This window comes from Callospermophilus lateralis, chromosome 5, assembly GCF_048772815.1.
Source record: "Callospermophilus lateralis isolate mCalLat2 chromosome 5, mCalLat2.hap1, whole genome shotgun sequence".
Taxonomy (NCBI): Eukaryota; Metazoa; Chordata; class Mammalia; order Rodentia; family Sciuridae; genus Callospermophilus; species Callospermophilus lateralis.
In genome coordinates this window covers 59,821,980-59,840,784 of record NC_135309.1, presented here as the reverse complement: position 1 = coordinate 59,840,784, position 18,805 = coordinate 59,821,980, and the positions used below count along the sequence as shown (strand labels likewise).

General features: G+C 40.4%; 1 protein-coding gene across 1 annotated transcript in view; it reads right to left on the bottom strand.

Annotated features, from left to right (window-relative positions):
- Megf10 (multiple EGF like domains 10) overlaps positions 1-18,805 on the bottom strand; it is a 116,433-nt gene that overhangs the window by 27,510 nt on the left and 70,118 nt on the right. Inside the window, exons 8-12 of the mRNA XM_076855908.1 lie at positions 16,689-16,901; positions 9,923-10,097; positions 8,426-8,546; positions 7,463-7,626; positions 5,226-5,328 (exon numbers count right to left, since the gene is read on the bottom strand). Of these exons, the coding sequence (XP_076712023.1) occupies positions 5,226-5,328; positions 7,463-7,626; positions 8,426-8,546; positions 9,923-10,097; positions 16,689-16,901 (776 nt within the window). The remainder of the gene's footprint in view (positions 1-5,225; positions 5,329-7,462; positions 7,627-8,425; positions 8,547-9,922; positions 10,098-16,688; positions 16,902-18,805) is intronic.

Below are 18,805 nucleotides of genomic sequence, written 5' to 3'. Positions count from 1 at the left end.
AGTTTACTTGTGGTGATTGGGGGACACTTGGAAAGGAGAGCTGCAAAGAGGGGCTGGACCACAACAAGTCTTGTTCTGCTTGCTGGGAAGAGTGAGGAAGCTGGATTCTTCTCAACTTCGCTCAGGGGCTACTGCTCCCAATTCTCCTCTTCCTAAGCTGCTATTCTCCATTCCCCTCCTTAGCATGATACCCTGCCTTGCTAGTCTCTCATTCCCAAGAGGCCAAGAGGTTGCTTTGGTGTCCTGACCTCTTTTCTGACAGTTCAGAATTCAACTTTTATTCTAGTGTAAATGCATACTGAAACCTTCTCTTTACCATTGGTTTTTTCTTGTGTCACAGAAATGCCCTCTGCACCCCAAGTTCTTCAATAATTAGTAACAAGGAGCAGCAAATCCACTCTGCATACTGGTAACTGTACTGCTTAGGCTACCGGATGACTTTTAACACAACAGACTGGGCTGTCAAGTAAGGCTGTGCAGGTTGTATGCAACAGAAGAGCCCAGCCAAGGAGCTAAATCAGGCAGACATCCAGCCCTCACCCCCTGTGCTAAAGAGTACATCCTGAGGGATTTCCAGGTTGTTTCCAAATTTGTACAAAATTGCACCTGTGGGGACTCCATCCTCCTCCCCTTTTATCTTCTCCTCTTTCCCACTCCACAAATTCTCACTCAGTTGGTGTGAGGTGGTGACTGAGAATATGCAAGTGAAAAGAGTCCCCAGGTGATGGTGATTTTAGCCAGAACTGGAGACCAGGCTACAGATTACACGTGTCCCCAGACAGCTGGAATGAAATCGTGATTAGCTGTAGTACTCAGCAAATAGGTGTTCTGTCTGACTGAATGTATTTCTATCACTTTCAGGAAATATTTTATAGAGCATATCAATCCATTACTTTGGGAATGCACATATACATCTATATATCTATCTATATAAAACTAATATTGACAACTAGAATTTCAGAATGACTTTGGAAAAGCCAGTCTCATTTTATAGCAGTGTGTATATATGTGTGCTTACACATGGGTATGTTATGTGTATGTATGCATGTGGAATGTGTGTGTGTGTGTAGCAATGGTATAGGAGGAATTCAGGACATAGCCCATGTCCTTGACGTTATTTCCTTTTCCCCTGTTTTTCTACTGCAGTCTGCCTCTTTAAAAAAAGAAACAAAAATATTCTGTTGGGGCCAAGAGCAGGGGTACAGGCCTGTAATCCTAGTGGCTCAGGAGGCTGAGGCAGAGGATCCAAGTTCAAGGCCAGTCTGTGCGATTTAGTGAGGCCTCAGAAACTTAGTGAGACCCTGTTTTAAATGAAATAGAAAAAAAAAAAAAAACAACTAGGAATATATCTCAGTGGTAAAGCACCACTGGGTCTAATCCCCAGTACAAAAATTAAAAATCAGTAAAAAATAGCCCAATAGCTAAAAATGTTAATAAATTGGGGCTTCAAATAACCATATATCATAAAAGTACACATCCTTATTTAAAAAAAAATTGGTGATCTTCTTTTGGAAACAGTTGCTGGGGTATCATGCAGCTTTTGTTTTGGTTATCTTCATCATAGCACATTTTGAAGACTTTTTGTGAGTAGGGACTATCAATTATAGTCAAATAAAATAAATAAATAAATGCCTCTGGCCACTGTCCTTGAGGAGGAAAACAGCCAGTTGATGACAGGATGAAGCTATGAGTGGTGATGACCACGTGGTTAGACACAGGCTGGTTGATTTCTCTCACCCTTACCATGGCTCCAAACCAGCTGATCATGAAACAAGCACTTCACGCCATCTGCACATGGCCAGTGGTAGAGCCCAGGCCCCTGTGTTGATTTCACTGACTTCTTTAAGAAGTCTCACCGCTATACCCACACTGCCACCCTATCTGGCGATGCTCAGTGTGTCACCTAGAGCCATCTTGGCGGCAAGAGGAGAAGAAGTAGAACTACTTGTTTCCTTGGGCTTCTGTTCACAGTGTGGCCCCATCTGATGCCTAGATGAAAAGTGAGCCTTCTCTCTATTGACAAAGGCCCTAACAAGGAAAATACTGAAGACAAGTTTATCAACAAAAGGTCATGAGTCTGTCCAGTGTCGACCACAAAATGATGTCCTGTGTAAATAATACACACAAGCTGCTCTTTCCTCTTAGAAAAATAAGCCAAATCCAGGGGTGTTTCTGAAGCTTTGGAATTTTCTTTTCCTCTACATATGTTTGCTTGTACCAACTGGGTTCTGTGAGTGTGGCAGACAAACTCATGCAGGCTTAGATACTGACAGATGTTTGCACATCAACAGCCCACACAGAGGTCCCAAAGAAATGAGGCACTGGGACAACTGAGCTGGCCTAGGAACAATACAGACACACAGGCCATGAAGCAAAGACACAGTGGGCAATAAGAGATAGAGCCCTGTGCCTTTTAGAGAAGCAAGCCAGTCACAGATGGACAGAGGATTACAAGATTACGCTGTGTGACAAAGCCACTGCATTCCCGCAGGAGCTTGATAGGTCTAAGGCCAGATGCGATCATTTGTCTTACCCCATGACCCAGACTGTGGAATGCAACCAACACATTTTCCGCCTGGCTTCAGGCCAAATCATCTCTTGCTTTTCCCATGTCTACTAGTGTGTGCCTTTCATAGGCTCAGTCTAAATCAAAGCAGGTGGACACCTGAGTGCTGATGAGGTATTCCAGGATACCTTACACTTCTATATATTCATAAGACAAATGTGGATTTGGTAGCATATGACCCAAAACAAATGATGTGGCTTCTCAGTTAGAAAACTTCTGAATTGGCCAGAAAGTTCAAAATGTTGTTTTGTTTAACGGTGGTCATTGAGAAATTAGTACCGGTCAGTCCATTTGAGAACTTCAAGAACCCGGGTAACAAAATCCAGTTTAATCCCTGGTGTAATTCAGTTTTAACATGGGGTAAATAGAGAGTCAACAGAAACTGGAAGGTAGAATTTTCATATTGTAAAGTTCGAGTTTTGCAAGTCAAGAAGGAACCATGAGATTAGGAAGTCTTCTGTGGTCTCCTACCAACAGAAAATGAAGTTCACTGCACCAGCCTGGGGGCCTCTTTCCCAAGGTGGCTCTCGGACACTAGAAATCAAGCTCATGACAATTCATCTCAATTTACTCCTATCACAAAGTAAAGAAACTCTCAACAAATCCTAAGGATCTGACAGATAACCCTGAAAAGACTGCCTGTAATATTCCATGCTTATGCATCTGAAGTCTGAACATGGCCAAGTTGGCAATACTCCCCAAATTGATCTATACATTGAATCCCCACTAAATTTCCACCTTGCTCCTTTGTAAAAATTGGCATGTTGATCCAAAAATTCAATATGGAAATTCAAAGGAACCAGAACAATCAAAACAAACCTGAAAAACAACAACAACAACATCAAAAAAAAAGAAGCTATAGGGCCGGGCACAATGGCACACACCTATAATCCCAACAGCTTAGGAGGCTGAGGCAGGAGGATTGTGAGTTCAAAGCCAGCCTCAGCAAAAGAGAGGCACTAAGCAACTCTGTGAGACTCTGTCTCTAAATAAAATACAAAATAGGGCTGGGGATGTGGCTCAGTGGTTGAGTGCCCCTGAGTTCAATCCCAGGTACCTGCCCCCCACCTCAAAAAAAAAAAAGAAAAAAGCAGGAGGACTCACATTTCTCAATTTTAAAACTTCCTAAAGAGCTATAGTAATCAAAACAGTGTGGTACTGGCATAAGGATGAATATATAGACCAATGGGATAAAATAGAGAATCTAGAAAACCCCTTCTTACATTCATGTGCTTTTTATGGAATTTTTGACAAAGGATGTCAAGAAGATTCAATGAGGAAAGAATTTGCCTTTTCCACAAATGGTGCTTGGACAACTGGATAGTCACATGCAGAAGAAAAAAGTTTGATCCCCTCAGCATATCACATCAAAAAAAAAAAAAAAAAAACCTAACTCAAAATGAACCTAAAGCTACACCTACAAAATTTTTACAAGAAAGCCACAAACCTTTTTGACCTTGGATTAGGCAATGATTTCTTAAATTCGACACCAAAGCATAAGTAACAAAATTTACAAAAGAGAGAAAATGTATTTTCTCAGATTAAAAACTTTTCTGATACAAAGGACACCACTGAGAAAGTAAAAACACACACACCCTCACAAGAGAAAACACTTGCAAATCATAAATAATAAAGAATATTGATCTAAAATATACAAAGAATTGTTTCAACTCAATAATAAAGAAAATTAAAAATGAGCAAATGATGTAAATAAATGTTTTTACAAAGAAGATATCCAGATGGCTAATAAATGCATGGAAAGATTCTCAACATCATGAGCCATCAGGGAAACACAGACATAATCCACAATGAGACACCGCTGCATCCCCGCCAACATGGCTGTAATAGAAAAGACAGATGTGGTAAGGTTGTGGAAAAGCTAGACCCCTCATTCATTGCTGGTGGGAATATAAAGTGGTCCTGGAAGAAGAACGGTGTTTTTGCTCATGATTTACAGACTCAGAAGATGGCACTAAATGTACAAACAAGTCTGTAGATCATGAGCAAAATCATCATCCTTCTTCTGGGACCACTGTTAGCTTGATAAACTTCCTAGCTAAAATCAGGAAGCCACATAAATAAAGAGAAATTCCCATGCTGTGGTTAGAAAATTTGTACTCAACCATATCATAAATTTGTCACTATTCCAACATAATTGTGAAAAAAAGAAAGTTTTTAAGACTTTTATTTCTAGGAAAGAATACTTAAGTATTTGCCTAGTAACCTTATTAATATTAATATTTTCATCTCACTAGGTTGACCTAGTTATATTCTTAGGGTTTATTTCAACCTTTCTTCCTCTCAAAGCCCAATTATACCATTAGAGTTCCTTCTGAGCTCTTCATAGCAACTCACATTCTCCCATCTTATTGCCTAAATTCCAGCAATTGGAACCTACATGTATGATCAAGAAAACTGACCTGCACAAAGCAACAACAACAACAACAACAACAACAACAAAAAAAACGGCACGAGGGTGGGGCTGCAGATTAATTACACCTAGTGATTATATTCCATGAGTACAAATGTGTTGGCTTATTGAAGATTTTACTATATTATCTGAAAAGTCGACTTGTGTATTTCTCTGAAAGAGTAAGGAATGGAATAAGTCATTAAGTTGGCAGGTTTCCCCTTCAAAGTAAGGACTCTGGGCTCTCACCTGACCATCCAGGGAGGCAACGGCAATGTCCCGTGGTGGGGTGGCAGCCATCTGCATGGCTGCAGTCACAGCGCTCAGCACAGCTGAGCCCATACGTACCATCCTGCAAGGAAGACAGCACCAAAGACAGCAATGAGAACCTGGAGGCCAAAGGACCACGGCCAGACATTTTGTATACAGTACTCCATTCCCCTAACACCTCTCAGGAGTGTACATTACGGTCACCTAGTCCCAGATCTTCTTGGTTTCCAGAATGTAGGTTTCAGAACATCAGTGTTCAAAAATCTTTCAAATTCTGGTTGATAACTGACATCATGGTTGGGACAGATGAATGGTAAAATCAAGTTTACCAATATGCTGGTGGGCATGTGTGCAATATATGTAAATATGTTGGTTAATTTAAAAAAATCATAAGCCACAACTCATAAAAATTTTTTTTTGTTGTTCCTAAAAAGATTTTTATAACATAGTTCAGTGCTCCCTACAATGCATTCCTTTCTTAAGCAGAAAAGGAGAACTCTGGCCCACATAAATAAGCTATAACATTAAAAATAATTATAGTTCTAATTGCATTATATTTATTTCCCTAAGTTGTCAACGAGATGCATGGTATAGAAAAATAAAAATCTTTTGTTACTTTGTCTAATATCCTCTTTTCCAATAAAAAGTCAAAGTCTCATGAAATATTCTAATTTAAAGTCCTAAGGACGTGATGGCACACCCTCCTCCTCTTCCCGCCCGTCCCAGTTAGGTGGGTTCGTAAATGTGTGTCCGTGTGGGCAACTCTTGGTGGACATGATCATTTCATTTTGGGGGGAAAAATGGAAAGCTTTGCATTTGCAGGGAAAACCTTGCTCTTTCACTTCTATACCTGGGAACTGAGGGAAGATGTACAAACCTCCCCATACCATACAGGCACTAAGGAGAACAGAGAGCACACACTGTCACCAGAGGGGAACATGAGAACCAGCATGAACAGTCAGTGGGTGTTAGATGGCATAATTATTTGTTTAGAATTGGTTAAAACAAACTAAACCCTTTTTTAGACCCCACTAATATTTGATAGAGCTATATAGGATTTAGCTCTACCATGTTATGAACCCCTAAACTATCATCCTTCTCTGATTTACTAATGCATCTAACATCCAAAAAAAAAAAAAAAAAAAGGACAAGGTTATGCCTGGGGCTTTGCTTCATCCACAAGCAACATGGGTGACCTTCCAGCCTGTTTCCAAGTACTGATTATTTGTTTATTGTTCTGAGAATCAACAAAGCTAACTTAACTCTGTCCTGGGGCTTTGTAGGGCAGGGAAAAGCCCAGGCTGGGAATCCTCTCTACTTTGGGAAGTGGGTTGGACTTAATGAGGAGGAAGCCCAGAGAGAGAAGAGCCTCCTCCTGGAAGTCCCTTCTCAAGGGGCCCAGTTCAAGGGGTCACATTGCTATCTTGCCATCTGATGATGTCCTGGAGGCAGAGAACACACACCACTGAGAGAATGCTTAATGGCTCAGGAGAAAAGAATTGTGACAGGAAGAAAGAGTGATGGAAGCCAGGGAAAGGAACCAGCCAAGTGCTTTGGAAAGAAAGAAATCGGCAGGTTACTACAGAAAACACTTCCCATCGGCACCCTCTGTCAGCCGGGGTGGATATAATTTCTAATGATGCACATCTTCAAAGTAGGTCAAGGGAATGAAGTGGGTGAGTGTTGAACTTGGAAAATCTCAGGAGATTCTTGCAACTACAGAGATATTTACATTAAACCATGCCTTTTCCAAGCCTTCTTTCATCACTTCAATGAGCATTTCTGTGACACCAGTTACCACCCCTTTTCAGCCCCCCTGTCACTTCTCATCCCAAAGGCTAGGGGATTTCCATTATAATGCAAACAAAATATCTGGAGAATGACAAGCATACACTGGGTGTTTGACCAGTGTTGCTAACTGGCTGCCACCATGAGATGAGTGTTTTAAGAAACAGAGAAAATTCTTTGTGTAACAGTGGGAAAACAGGGTGCAGATAAGAGAAAAGAAGAAAGAATTCTCATACAGCCTACCTAACCAATTGTCTTTCCTATCTTTTCCCAATCCTGTGTCCAATTTGAATGCAAACACTTTGATTCTTCTAATAATTACTGAAGGTCGGTTCACATTCAGCCAATTTAAATCAGGAAAACTGCAGATAGAAGCCAACCCTTTGGCATCAGCTCCTCCTAGGAGTTCCCAGGCAGAGCTGGCATACCTGACAGGGGAGTTCACATTTCTCCCCGTGCCATCCAGGTGCACACGTGCAGGTCCCATCCAGGGTGTTGCAGGCTCCCCCGTTGAGACACTGGCATGTTAAGTTACAGCCATAGCCCCAGGTGCCACTGGGGCAGCGGATGGAGCAGTCCACCCCGTGCCAGCCTGCACAACAAGAATGCCAGAGTAATGAGGAAACAAAGGCAGCAGGGACTTGTGGTGACTTTACAAGCCAAGTTTTCCTCCAGAAGCATCTTGGAGATCCATCACAGTGCCTCTCCGCCCCAGCCCCAGCCATACCGAGCCATGGCTCTGCTACAGAAGTCCTCCATCAGAAAGGAACAAAAGGCACCCCTGAGGACCCAAACAGCCGTGTGTGCCGTCAAGGATGCCAACACTGAGGAGCGCCACTGAGCCACTGGAGAAGAGCTATGGAGTGGAGCTCCTTCGACAAGCAGTGATGCCCACTGTGGAAGCTGAATTTCATTCAGAAAAGAAACTATGTGGGTGAAGAGGAAAGTTTGTGCTTGGAAAAAAAAAAAAACAACCCCATCTTTGAAGCGGGTTTCCATTAACCATGAACAATGTGTATCCAAGATCCTGGCTCCATCTACGGATGGACATGTTCTGGGCCTCACATAGAATCTGTGCTTGGCTGCATTTCTTGTCATGATTCCAGGTCAGTCAATTTTGGGACACAGACACACGTCTGCTTGTTTACTCTTGCCCAAAGCAAAGACTCGCAGACTTCTAAAGCTGGCAGCAATTTCAGAGACCATCTAATGTAAGCCTCTTTTCATTGACTCATGAAGGCGTTAGACCTACATGGGATGAGGGGCTTGCTGAGGTCAGCCACTGAATTTTGATGCAACTACAGCTAGAACCCTCTTCAAGATTTCTATCCCATGACTTTAGATGATAACAGGACCAGGATTAAGTAAAAAACTCATTCATCCACTCTTACCTGCCTTGCAAGTACAAGACCCATCCACAGGAGAACAGACAGCATCGTTCTTACAGCCACAGCGAGAGGAACAGTTTATCCCATAGGTGCCCTGCCGGCATGGGGTAGAGCAGTCACTTCCCTAAACAGGCACAAATAGCAAAAGGCAGGCAATTTTGCTGACTGAAATCAGGACAACACAAATAAACAAAAGTACATCATGGTGGTGCTAATTATGCTTCCTTTCTAATTTTAACACATCGCATTTTTTAAAAGTTGCTATAATGTCACCACTATATAAATTTTAGAGATGCAAGGGTAATACTATTCGTGCTCTGTTTAGGATAGAATATCAAATGGGATCCAAAAGTCTGCTGCCTTCATGAGATTTGCCTTCAGAGCATAACTAAAAAATAAACCTTTTGTCCTTGTTCAGACAAGTCGATAAATAAAAACAAATTGTAGCTGTAAAATTACCACTAGTAAATATACAAGCATAAATATGAACTATCCATTAGTTCCCAATGCTTCCTAGACATCCTTGTATAATATGTAATGTTTGTAGTGGGTGAAACAAAGAAATAGAACACACTCAGCTAGCAGGGCAATTCAATTTATCTGACAGCATTAAACACAGAATTGGCTTACTACCAAGGTGACTGAAGGGCATATCTTTAAAAAAATTAAAATAAAGTAGGGACTCTTAAGGTTAATTAAGGGCTCAAAGAATTGGGACATAGGTTAGCAAACCCTGAAAAGATCTTTTCAGCTCTGTGACTGCATGACCTGCCAGTTCCACATGATGAGTTCAGGAATACCATAAACATTCGTCACACCCATGTTCTCTTCTTTAAAATGGGAGGAAATAATTCCAAACAACACATTTTCCTTTAAAACAAAGATCCCTAAACTATAGGTAAGAAAACCTTAGAAACTATAGACAAAATTCTGCTGTGTTAGCATACAGGTATATTTGTAGAGTCTTGGTTCTCAAAGGAAAAAGGAACCTAACTACTATGTGCAACTAACTAAAGAATGTTAATACATTCAAGATCATTGTACTGTCATGTGTAATTAATTAAAACAAATAAAAAAATAGAAAAAAAAGAATGTTAATACATAATAAATGATAACTTGATATATGTTGTGTCTTCAAATTTCATTGAATTAAAAGAATAACTGTCAACAATAATAACTAACCTACTTGGAAAAGTAACTTCTTTGTTGCCTATAAAAGCACAGCAAAATAATTACTTAAAGAATAATTATAATGCATTATATTTCCTGGTACATTCATATATTAAATATTAATGACATGTTGAGAGTTTTTCTGGCTTTCCCATCATCATTCCAAGGTCATTACTTATGTCTCTATTCATACTTTATCCTTATTCTCTTCTTATTCATGATGTGAATGACTGGAGCACATTCACTGTTCTTTACAGCAGGTTGTACAAATCATGCTGTTGTTATGCTCCACATCCCTCTTCTCTCGCCTCTAGAGCCCAAGTCACTCACTTTGAATCCTGGGGCACAGGTGCACTTCCCAGTCACACTGTCACAGTCAGCCCCATTTTGGCAGCTGCAGATTTGTTGGCAAGCTTCCCCGTAGAATCCAGGAGAGCATGTCTCATTACAGTAGAGTCCCGACCAGCCCGGCTTGCAGGCACACTCTCCAGACATGGGGTGACAGCTGAAAGACGTGGATAAAAGAAACAAATCACTCTGGGGTAAACATGACACCCAAGGCCCATGCAAATGTTGCTTTAGCCAAGATCACTAAAGGATGTGTGGGTAATTCCATACACACTAATTTAAACTTCATTCCCAGGCTTGGTGTGATGTAATTAATTGACTGAAACCTAATTGATACTGCAGAAATGTATGAAATCAACATCATGCTCTAGAATGATGACTATTACAACTCCATCTGTTCATCTGAAATTCTTTAAAGTTTCTAAAATTGAACGCAACAATTCAGTAAGAAGCCATCTCTATGAGAAACACTGACGAACTCCATCCCAATGACAATACCTCATCAGTTAACCAGTGTGAAGTCCAAGGATCTCCAGAAACCGTGGCCTTGTGAATCTGTTTTTCCACTCAGCTCCCTCTACCTGATAGCAGAGCAGCTGTTGCTACCTGAAACAGCAGCCACATTGCCAGGCCAGGCGGCCAGCTGCTGCTCCAGAGCAAATGGACACATCAGCTGTGCTAAGATGCACGTGGACATGAGTCTGACACAATAGAGCAGTCTGTGGCACACTGGACCAAAACACATGTGCTTCCCCCCAGAGGAAAACCTTAACAGTCACACTAGCTCTATGGACAACTGGAAGCCTGTTCAAAGATGACCTTCCTCCCCTGACGGAACTCAAGCCCTCCCTTTAACTAAGGCAAACTGCGAAGTCCTGAGTGGCATCCAGAATTTGCTAAATGACCTCTCATCACAGGACTGCTCATGGACTCTCTACTCCTGGAAAGAGTGATGGCCTAGAAGGGGTGAAGGCTGAGGATGTAATTCCACTTCTTGCACTGCCTCAGTAACCTCAGTGAAGGCACATAACCTCCCCTGGCCCAATGACTCATCTGTCAAACAAGGGTCTCAGCCACAACCCATAATCTCATGTTCTACTTTTATTTTTCTCCTCCTCCTCCTCCTCCTCCTTCTTCAGAAAAAGCCTATAGGTTGGATGGTTTCATCCTAAATTTCAGAAATTTGTTTAAATTTTAGACCCCCCTTCAACTAAAGGCCCATAGGCATAAACCTGGGCATCCATCATAAACATCCTCATAAAATATGGCCTAAAGAAACATTCAAAAGCAATTCTGTAATTGAGATGCTTTCTTGGGAGTAGAAAAAGTTCATCACTGGAACTTATCCATTCCAATGCCAAAATGCATTTTGAATCTCTTCCTCTTTAATGTCACTATTCTACTCCATGCCAGTGCCAGACCTCCCCAGCTTCTGATCAGCCCAATATCCTTTCTCCCTGCTGTACACAGACTCATTCCCTAAACAGGAAAACATGCCATTCTCCTGAAAACTCTTCAAAGTTTCACTTAGAACAAGATCCACATGGTTTAATACAGCTAGTGTAACTATTTAATTATTATTTAAACCAGGACATTTTGAAGAGTGAATAGGGAGCTCATACTTACATCCCATCCTGTCAAAACAGATACATGGTCCCCTAAATGTAGCCGTGACACTCAGCATCAGGCCACTGTCTCTTCTCCACCTCTCCTTTCATCATTGTTCCCCCTTTATTACTATGTTTGACCACACTAGGTTCCTTTTAGCTTATAAAAGCATCAAATATTGTCAACTTAAGGGCCTCCCATGGGCTAGTCTGTTTTGCTGGAAGGGAATTTCCCTACTCTTTGCCTATCTCTCTCCATCTTGTCCTTACACATCTCTTCTTCAGAGCGGTCTGCTCCAACCATCATCACCCCCACCCCCACCCAAAATTTTAATGAAGTCCCTCTGGTTCTTCCCCTTTATTGCACTCTGATCTTTCTCTTCATCTCCCCTTTTCACAATTGGTAATCTTATGTTTACTTTTACAACTTCCTTCCCCCTCTACAATATGAGTTCTATGAGGGCAAGAATTCAGTCTATTTTTCTCCCTGTCCTCAGCGTATCATAAAGTCTGAGTGAATAAATGAAAATGACAGTTGATGTATAGCAGATCTGACTCCAGATCTAACTTTCAGACATAGATCTGCTCCTCTCTGACATCTCTGCCATTGAGCAATGCTAAATAATAATCAACATACCTGCATATAAAGTGAGGCTTCCCCTAAAGTTAGTATTAAAAGGAATTGCTACTTATTGTAGAACATGCTTCGGTGGTATCTATGATGATACCATATGTGAATGCACAGACCAGCAGCTACTATTTATGGAGCTCTGAATGGGTGCCACTCTGATAAACACTCCATGTGCATTATTTAATCCCATCCTCATGACTGAAATAATAATTTGGGAATAAAGAGTGTGAGAGAGAGACTGGGTCTCAACGGAAGTGCCCATGAATCACTGAAATTCAGATAGGGCCTATAAACACCTGCAACTCCTGAGTGACATGCCTTTGTAATATGAGGGCAATCTGCAAAAATAGGGAAAACTGGTGTGAAATTGTAGAGCTCTTCCCTGGCGTCACCTCTAAACCAGCTCCTAGCAACTCTATAAATGTGAACACTCACACCAGTGGGTTGCTGTCTCTTCCTCTGCAGATGGGTCTGCATTCTCCTTTGAATATGTATTCCTTGCTTTACCCAAAAGGTATCTCTTGAGATTGTTCCCATTCTCCCTTAAATATGTCCTAAAGAAAGCTCTGTCTATACCTTTGACTGGCCCATGCTGAATTCTTTCTTGTCGGGAATGCCAAGAACCCCGCTGGCCCTAAGTCAAGTTTCTCCTTTTCTCTAGGAACTCCTCGGACCCTCCTTCAGATATATCTTTTCTCCAGGGACATAACGCATGATCCCATTTTATAAATAAGGAAATAGAGGCCTAGAAAGTATAAGATTTGTTCGAACAGGTAGTGACAGAATCAAATTTAAACTCAGGTTTGTTCGGTTTTTATACCAAAGAAAGCAAGTTCACTAAGCAGCCTGCATGGGGAACTAGATATGAAAGAGAATAGCTAAAGTTCTGGCTTTTGCACTGATAAGAGGTCATCAACCCCTGCAAGCAAACACAGACAAATTTAAATTTACTTCAATAAGGCCCTACATTTAAAAAGAGGAACAGAAATATTTCAAGTGATGGATTAGGTAGTTTACCTTATACTATAAAAAAGGACATTTTTGGTGAGAAAAATTGGTTTACATTCACAACTTAGGCATCAATATTAAACAAAATAGATAATCTGGGGACACAGAATTGAACTGAGAAAGAGGCAGACAGAGAAATTGATATTCAATGCCCCCCAGTGAGTAGGAATGCAGCACACTGGTTCTCAGATTGATTGACACCAAAATTAGTATTCTGCAATTTGTAATTAGATGTAGGAAGCCAGAGCACTTTGGAGGCATTTGATGTGTTCTCATGCAGGCAGCTTAATTGGTAATGAGATTTACGTGTTTATGTAGGAGCAGCAGACTAGAGGTTGAAGGGTGATACACTCAATATCTGTTTTCCATCTGAAGAACAGATTGCTTTGCGTATACAAAAATAGGATTATACACATAGGGGAATATTTGTCATTTCATATACAGATATAACTTAATACACATTTTCTAGTAAGTTTTCAATTTAATAGCTAAATTATAGCAAGAGTCCTAGTATTAGACTGTATAATCCTGGCTTAAACAGAATGAGTCATTGAACTTCCTTTAATTCACTTCCTTAGATGTTATTAATGCTCAAAGGCAATGGCAATTAGGTGGCATTTACTAAGAGGCACATCCTGATTGCCAATGGCTATTGAATGTCCTTATTAATAAGAGCTAATATACATATCCCACAAGGCTTTTGATTAAATATCAAATTTTATTTTATTGTTAAAAATCATTTCCACCACAAAAGTTAGTTTTAAGTTGAAAAGTCACAGTGAAATGTCTTTAGGTTCAATAATAGTGCTAAAATTCAAAGTAGCAATATTAGTTATAAATGACTCAAAGTCATTTCAGTTTTATAATTGATTGCAAAATAAAAATAGTTACAAATTCTTTGTAACTTCTTCCATCAAGAAGTGGAGCATATTGAATTTGGACTTGCTTTGTCTTATAAACAAACATTAGCAAACATAACAAACCAAGGCTTGAAATATGTTTGCATGTTGGTGCTTGCCCTGTCTAGTGCCGTTTTTAGAAGCCAGTCATGATGTAGAAAAGCCCAGGCTAGCCTGCTAGATGCTGGAGATGTATGGATCAGTCACTGCAATCACCCAGCCAAATGTCAGACATGTGAGTAAGAATATCCAGGACCAATCAGCTTCCAGTCAACCTGCCAGCTGCAGGGGGACCAGCAGAAGAACCACAAAGCTGAGCTCAGTCCAAATAGCCAATCAGAAAATCATCAGCAAATGTTGTTTTGTGCTAAGTTTAGGGAGTTTGTTTTCTCACCATGCAGCAAAAGATAATCAATACAAACCCCTACCCAAGTATATGGCCACAATATATATCAATATGTAGATTCATAGAAATCAAAATTTACCTAAAGACAATGTAAACTATTAATTTAAATTGCATTAGCTTTCTCAATAGTTATAATGTAAGGCTTTAGGATAAATATATATCATGAATTATGTAACAGCACAGCTCAGCTTGCTTGATTAAGTGGTAAGTGAACAAGTTAGACTTTCAATTAAAACAAGAATTTCATGCCTTTGGTTTGAAGGGAAATTGTGTTTCCAAGAATTTTAAATGGAAGTTCAACATACAAGGAATTAGCAAGGGCTCAAGATATAGCTCTGTGGAAGACTGCTTGCCTAGCATGGTGTGAGACCCTTTGTTAAATCCCTAGAACCACAAGAAAAAGAACTAATGAATAGTCAAGATACAAGAATTAACAAATGGCTACAACTGTGAGTTCAAAAAAATAGAAGGATATAAATCAATATTCAATGTGTCTTAATAGAAATGTGTAAAAGCTAATCTTCAAAAACAGCTTTCATGATTTAGGGAAATAATAGACTTTTAAAATTTATTTTATACACAGATTTATATATATTAGACAGATTTTCATGTTGTTTGATCTATATGATTGTAGATAATCTCACACACTTTGTTAAAGCAAACATACTTAGTTACACATGACCTGTGTCACAATTATCACAGGATTGGCATCAATCAAATAACTCTCCACCTGCATCTTGCCACTATCAATATTATCTCGGTTTCTCCAACTGTTCTCATAGCAGAGCTCTTTCTATAGGTTTATTGTTCTATATGCTTCAGCTGTATCTACATACAGCAAAGCACAATGGACAATGCTCTTGGCTAATACTACAGGTCACTTACCTCTCACTGCAACAAATCTTATACTGTAGGAAAGGAAGTCAAACTTATGACTTTTCTTTAATCCAACTACCTTCTTAAATATTAGAGTTGAAAAACAAATAAAACCTTTCAGAGATTATTCACTTTTACCCTCCCAAATGTTTACCTAAGCCTGTCATGTAAAGAATGACAACATTTTCCAATGAGCAAAACCAGAAGTTGACTAATGCGGCTTACAAAAAGTTACTTGAATCACATTAAGAATACAATTCTTTGATATGTCACACTTAAACATATTCCACCATAAACACACACACACACACACACACACACACACACACACACTACAAGGGTTTTGTTGTTGTTGTTGTTTTGTTGTTGTTATTGCTTGGTTTTTGTTTTTTGGTTCCTAACAATGGATTAAGGAAGAGAGACTGTCCACATATTTCTGTTTACTTTTAACTCTTGTGCTTTTGGGATTCCATGCAGCCATGAGTTATCTTCAACTGTATAAATGAAGCAACATCTGTGCTGAATGCAAATAAAAGTAATTCTAGTAACATCTGAACTTCTATATAATGTACTACATTCCAGTCACATGCAGCTTTTCCAGAAGTCTGCAAACAAGGCCCCAAATTCTAAGTTATGTGTTTCTGGTCCTTAGAGGAAGAAAAAGAAGAGAATTGGTGGGGAGATATTTTCAGGGGCAGACTAGATATAGTAGGGTGGGTGGGTTTGTGGTTTCCTGTTCTCAAATTCTTCAAGAGATTTTTGAGCTAACAGACCCCTGTGGGTTGTGTGTCAAAGTAATCAATCCTGGAAAGGTATTTCCCAGGTGACAACCACATGTGAAACACTTGCAAAAAATTTCTACACTCCCACTTCCTCTCTGTAGCCCCTTTTGCTTGCATAGATTTGTTGTTAAGGAAAAGATGTTGCACTGAGATTGGGTTTATGATCTTTTGCATCCTAACCTTGGCATAAGCCCTTGTTCCTCCACTGAATCTTTGTTTCTAAGGGCATGTCACAGAATTCCTCTCTCAGGGAAGAGTTCTACTATTCTCAGCAAATTTAATTTTTGCCAGGGGCCATTAATAGATAAAAGAATTTAATGTCTACCAATGGCCATCTAACAATTTTAGTACTTCTGACATGGGTCATCAATCACTAAGTGAAAACGTTCTCCTTGGATTTGTTAATTCCTACCCAGGACAACCCAGAGGCAGGAAAGGTCTTAGGGTGCCAAACTCTATCAATCCCTGTTTCCAAATCCTGGACAACTGAATTTAAAACTTTGAGAGGACACATTCTTCCAGGGGCAGCCAACACTCACCTGTGAGTGTTGTCCAGATGGCAGGGACATCGCTTGTCGCATTTAATGCCATAGAGCCCCTCTGGACACAGGCGAGCCTCACAGAGCTCACCAGCAAAGCCAGCTTCACAGAGGCATGCGCCACTCACATGGTAACACTTCCCTCCATTGACACACCGGCAGGTCTCAGCACAGCGAACCCCATAGGTTCCAACAGGGCACTCATCCTGACACCTATCAAGCAAGAAATGGGGACGGTAGATAGATTAGTCAGTGCCAGGTGAAAATAAAAGAATCGTCTCATGGTGCAGAAGCACACCACTGTAATCCCAGCAACTCTGAAGGCTGAGACAGAAGGATTGCAAATTCAAGGCCAGCCTCAGCAATTTAGTGAGACTCTGTCTCAAAATAAAAATTTGAAAATGCGTTGGGGGTGTAGTTCAGTGGTATAGTGCCTCTGGGTTTGATCCCAATACTGGGGTGGGCTGGGGGAGTATCCATTCAAAATGGTTTTATGATGTAAAAATTAAAATTGCTTTTTGAACTTCTTATATAGCAATTCTCCCATTATAGGTAGAAAAGCATTGAGGTGAATTACTCCGCCACACAACAGTATGACTGTTGAACGAAGAAATAAACCAAAGCAAAATAAAATGATGAGCTCACGACATGAAGCAGGTTTCATACTTAATGATTGCCAAAGGCATACATAGTGCTTTAGTAGGTACCAAAAAAGGGAGAAAAGCAATCGCCCAAATGTTAGTCACAGTCCATAATTAAGAAATTTAAAAGCATGCGGCCCCTGTTCTGAAGGGGGGCGGGGAAACTTGGTAGCAATTTTGATAGTAAATTTTAATTTTCTTGGCTTTCCATGTAGAAAAAAAAAAGAAATTAATTTTTAACCTGAACCATGTCTCCACTCTCTTCAAAGTTGAATCACTGTATCTCATTTAGAAAGCTATATAACTCATGAGGACGCCCTTTTTAAGTTTGGGGGATTCTGAGCTCAGGTGTCCTCTATTCCAACCTGGGAAGCCCAGCCAGGAGATCATAGGGAGCTTGGAGTTTCCTAACAATATTTTTGGCAAGTGGGATATTGTCCTCTGTTATGAAGAAGGGCTGCCAAAGGTCAAGGAAAAAATATCAGACCTCAAAACTTTACTTCATTGTTTTTTTTTTTTTTTGTTGTTGTTGTTTGTTTGTTTGTTTAATGGCATTGGAGCTCCATCCTGGTGGACAGACTCACTGTAGGTAAGGTGAGTGAGATGGGAAGCTGAGTTGCTGGAGGAAACCATGACAAAAAAGAGAAAATTATTCATCGCTGCTCCACAGAAAGTGCCAGTGGCTCTTGGGTTAGCCAAGTTTCCTCTTGGCGAGATGAGGTGATGGTGACGGGGCTCTCCACAACAGAAGGAGAGCTCTCTGCCAAGGGAGAGGAAGACAGGGTTTCATCTAGCTGAGCATTCACCACAAGGAGGGTACACTTTGTCTCAGCAGCCACTTTCCATGTGGCTCTCAAGTCATGCCAGACCCAGAGTCAAAATGTAGGTCAGCATTGCATTTTTCAGATGCGAGCAACAAACCATGATAACAAATTCCAGAATGCTGGAAAGAAACAGTAAAGAAACATTCTCAAAACAGTCTTTCTACAAGGTTTCGCATATCCTGAACAGGGTATGATTGCTAGAACCACGATTCTCAGAGCAGAGGACAAATGTTGGGAATTCTCCGGTTACCTCTGGCTCTAGCATATATTGAATGTGATGGAGACAAGGAAAAGGGCCTCCTCTTGTAAGTTTGGCTTTGTTGGTTCTAGACATCTTTAGGTACACCTGTCAACAGCTAAAGTCTTCACTCCTAGACCATTAGAGAAGTTCTGGAGAAACTGAGATAACACTTGGTGTAAAATCCAATGTATGCTTTAAATTTACCCAGGAGTACACCTATTTTTAGACCAGAGGTTTTTTGTTTTGTTTTGTTTTCTCTTGTACTGAGGATTGAACCCAGGGGTGCTCAAACACTCAGTCACATCCCTCGCCCTTTTTATTTTTCACCTAGAGACAGGATTTCACTAAGTTGCTAAGGACCTCGCTAAATTGCCAAGGCTGGCTTTGAACTTGCAATTCTCCTGTATCAGC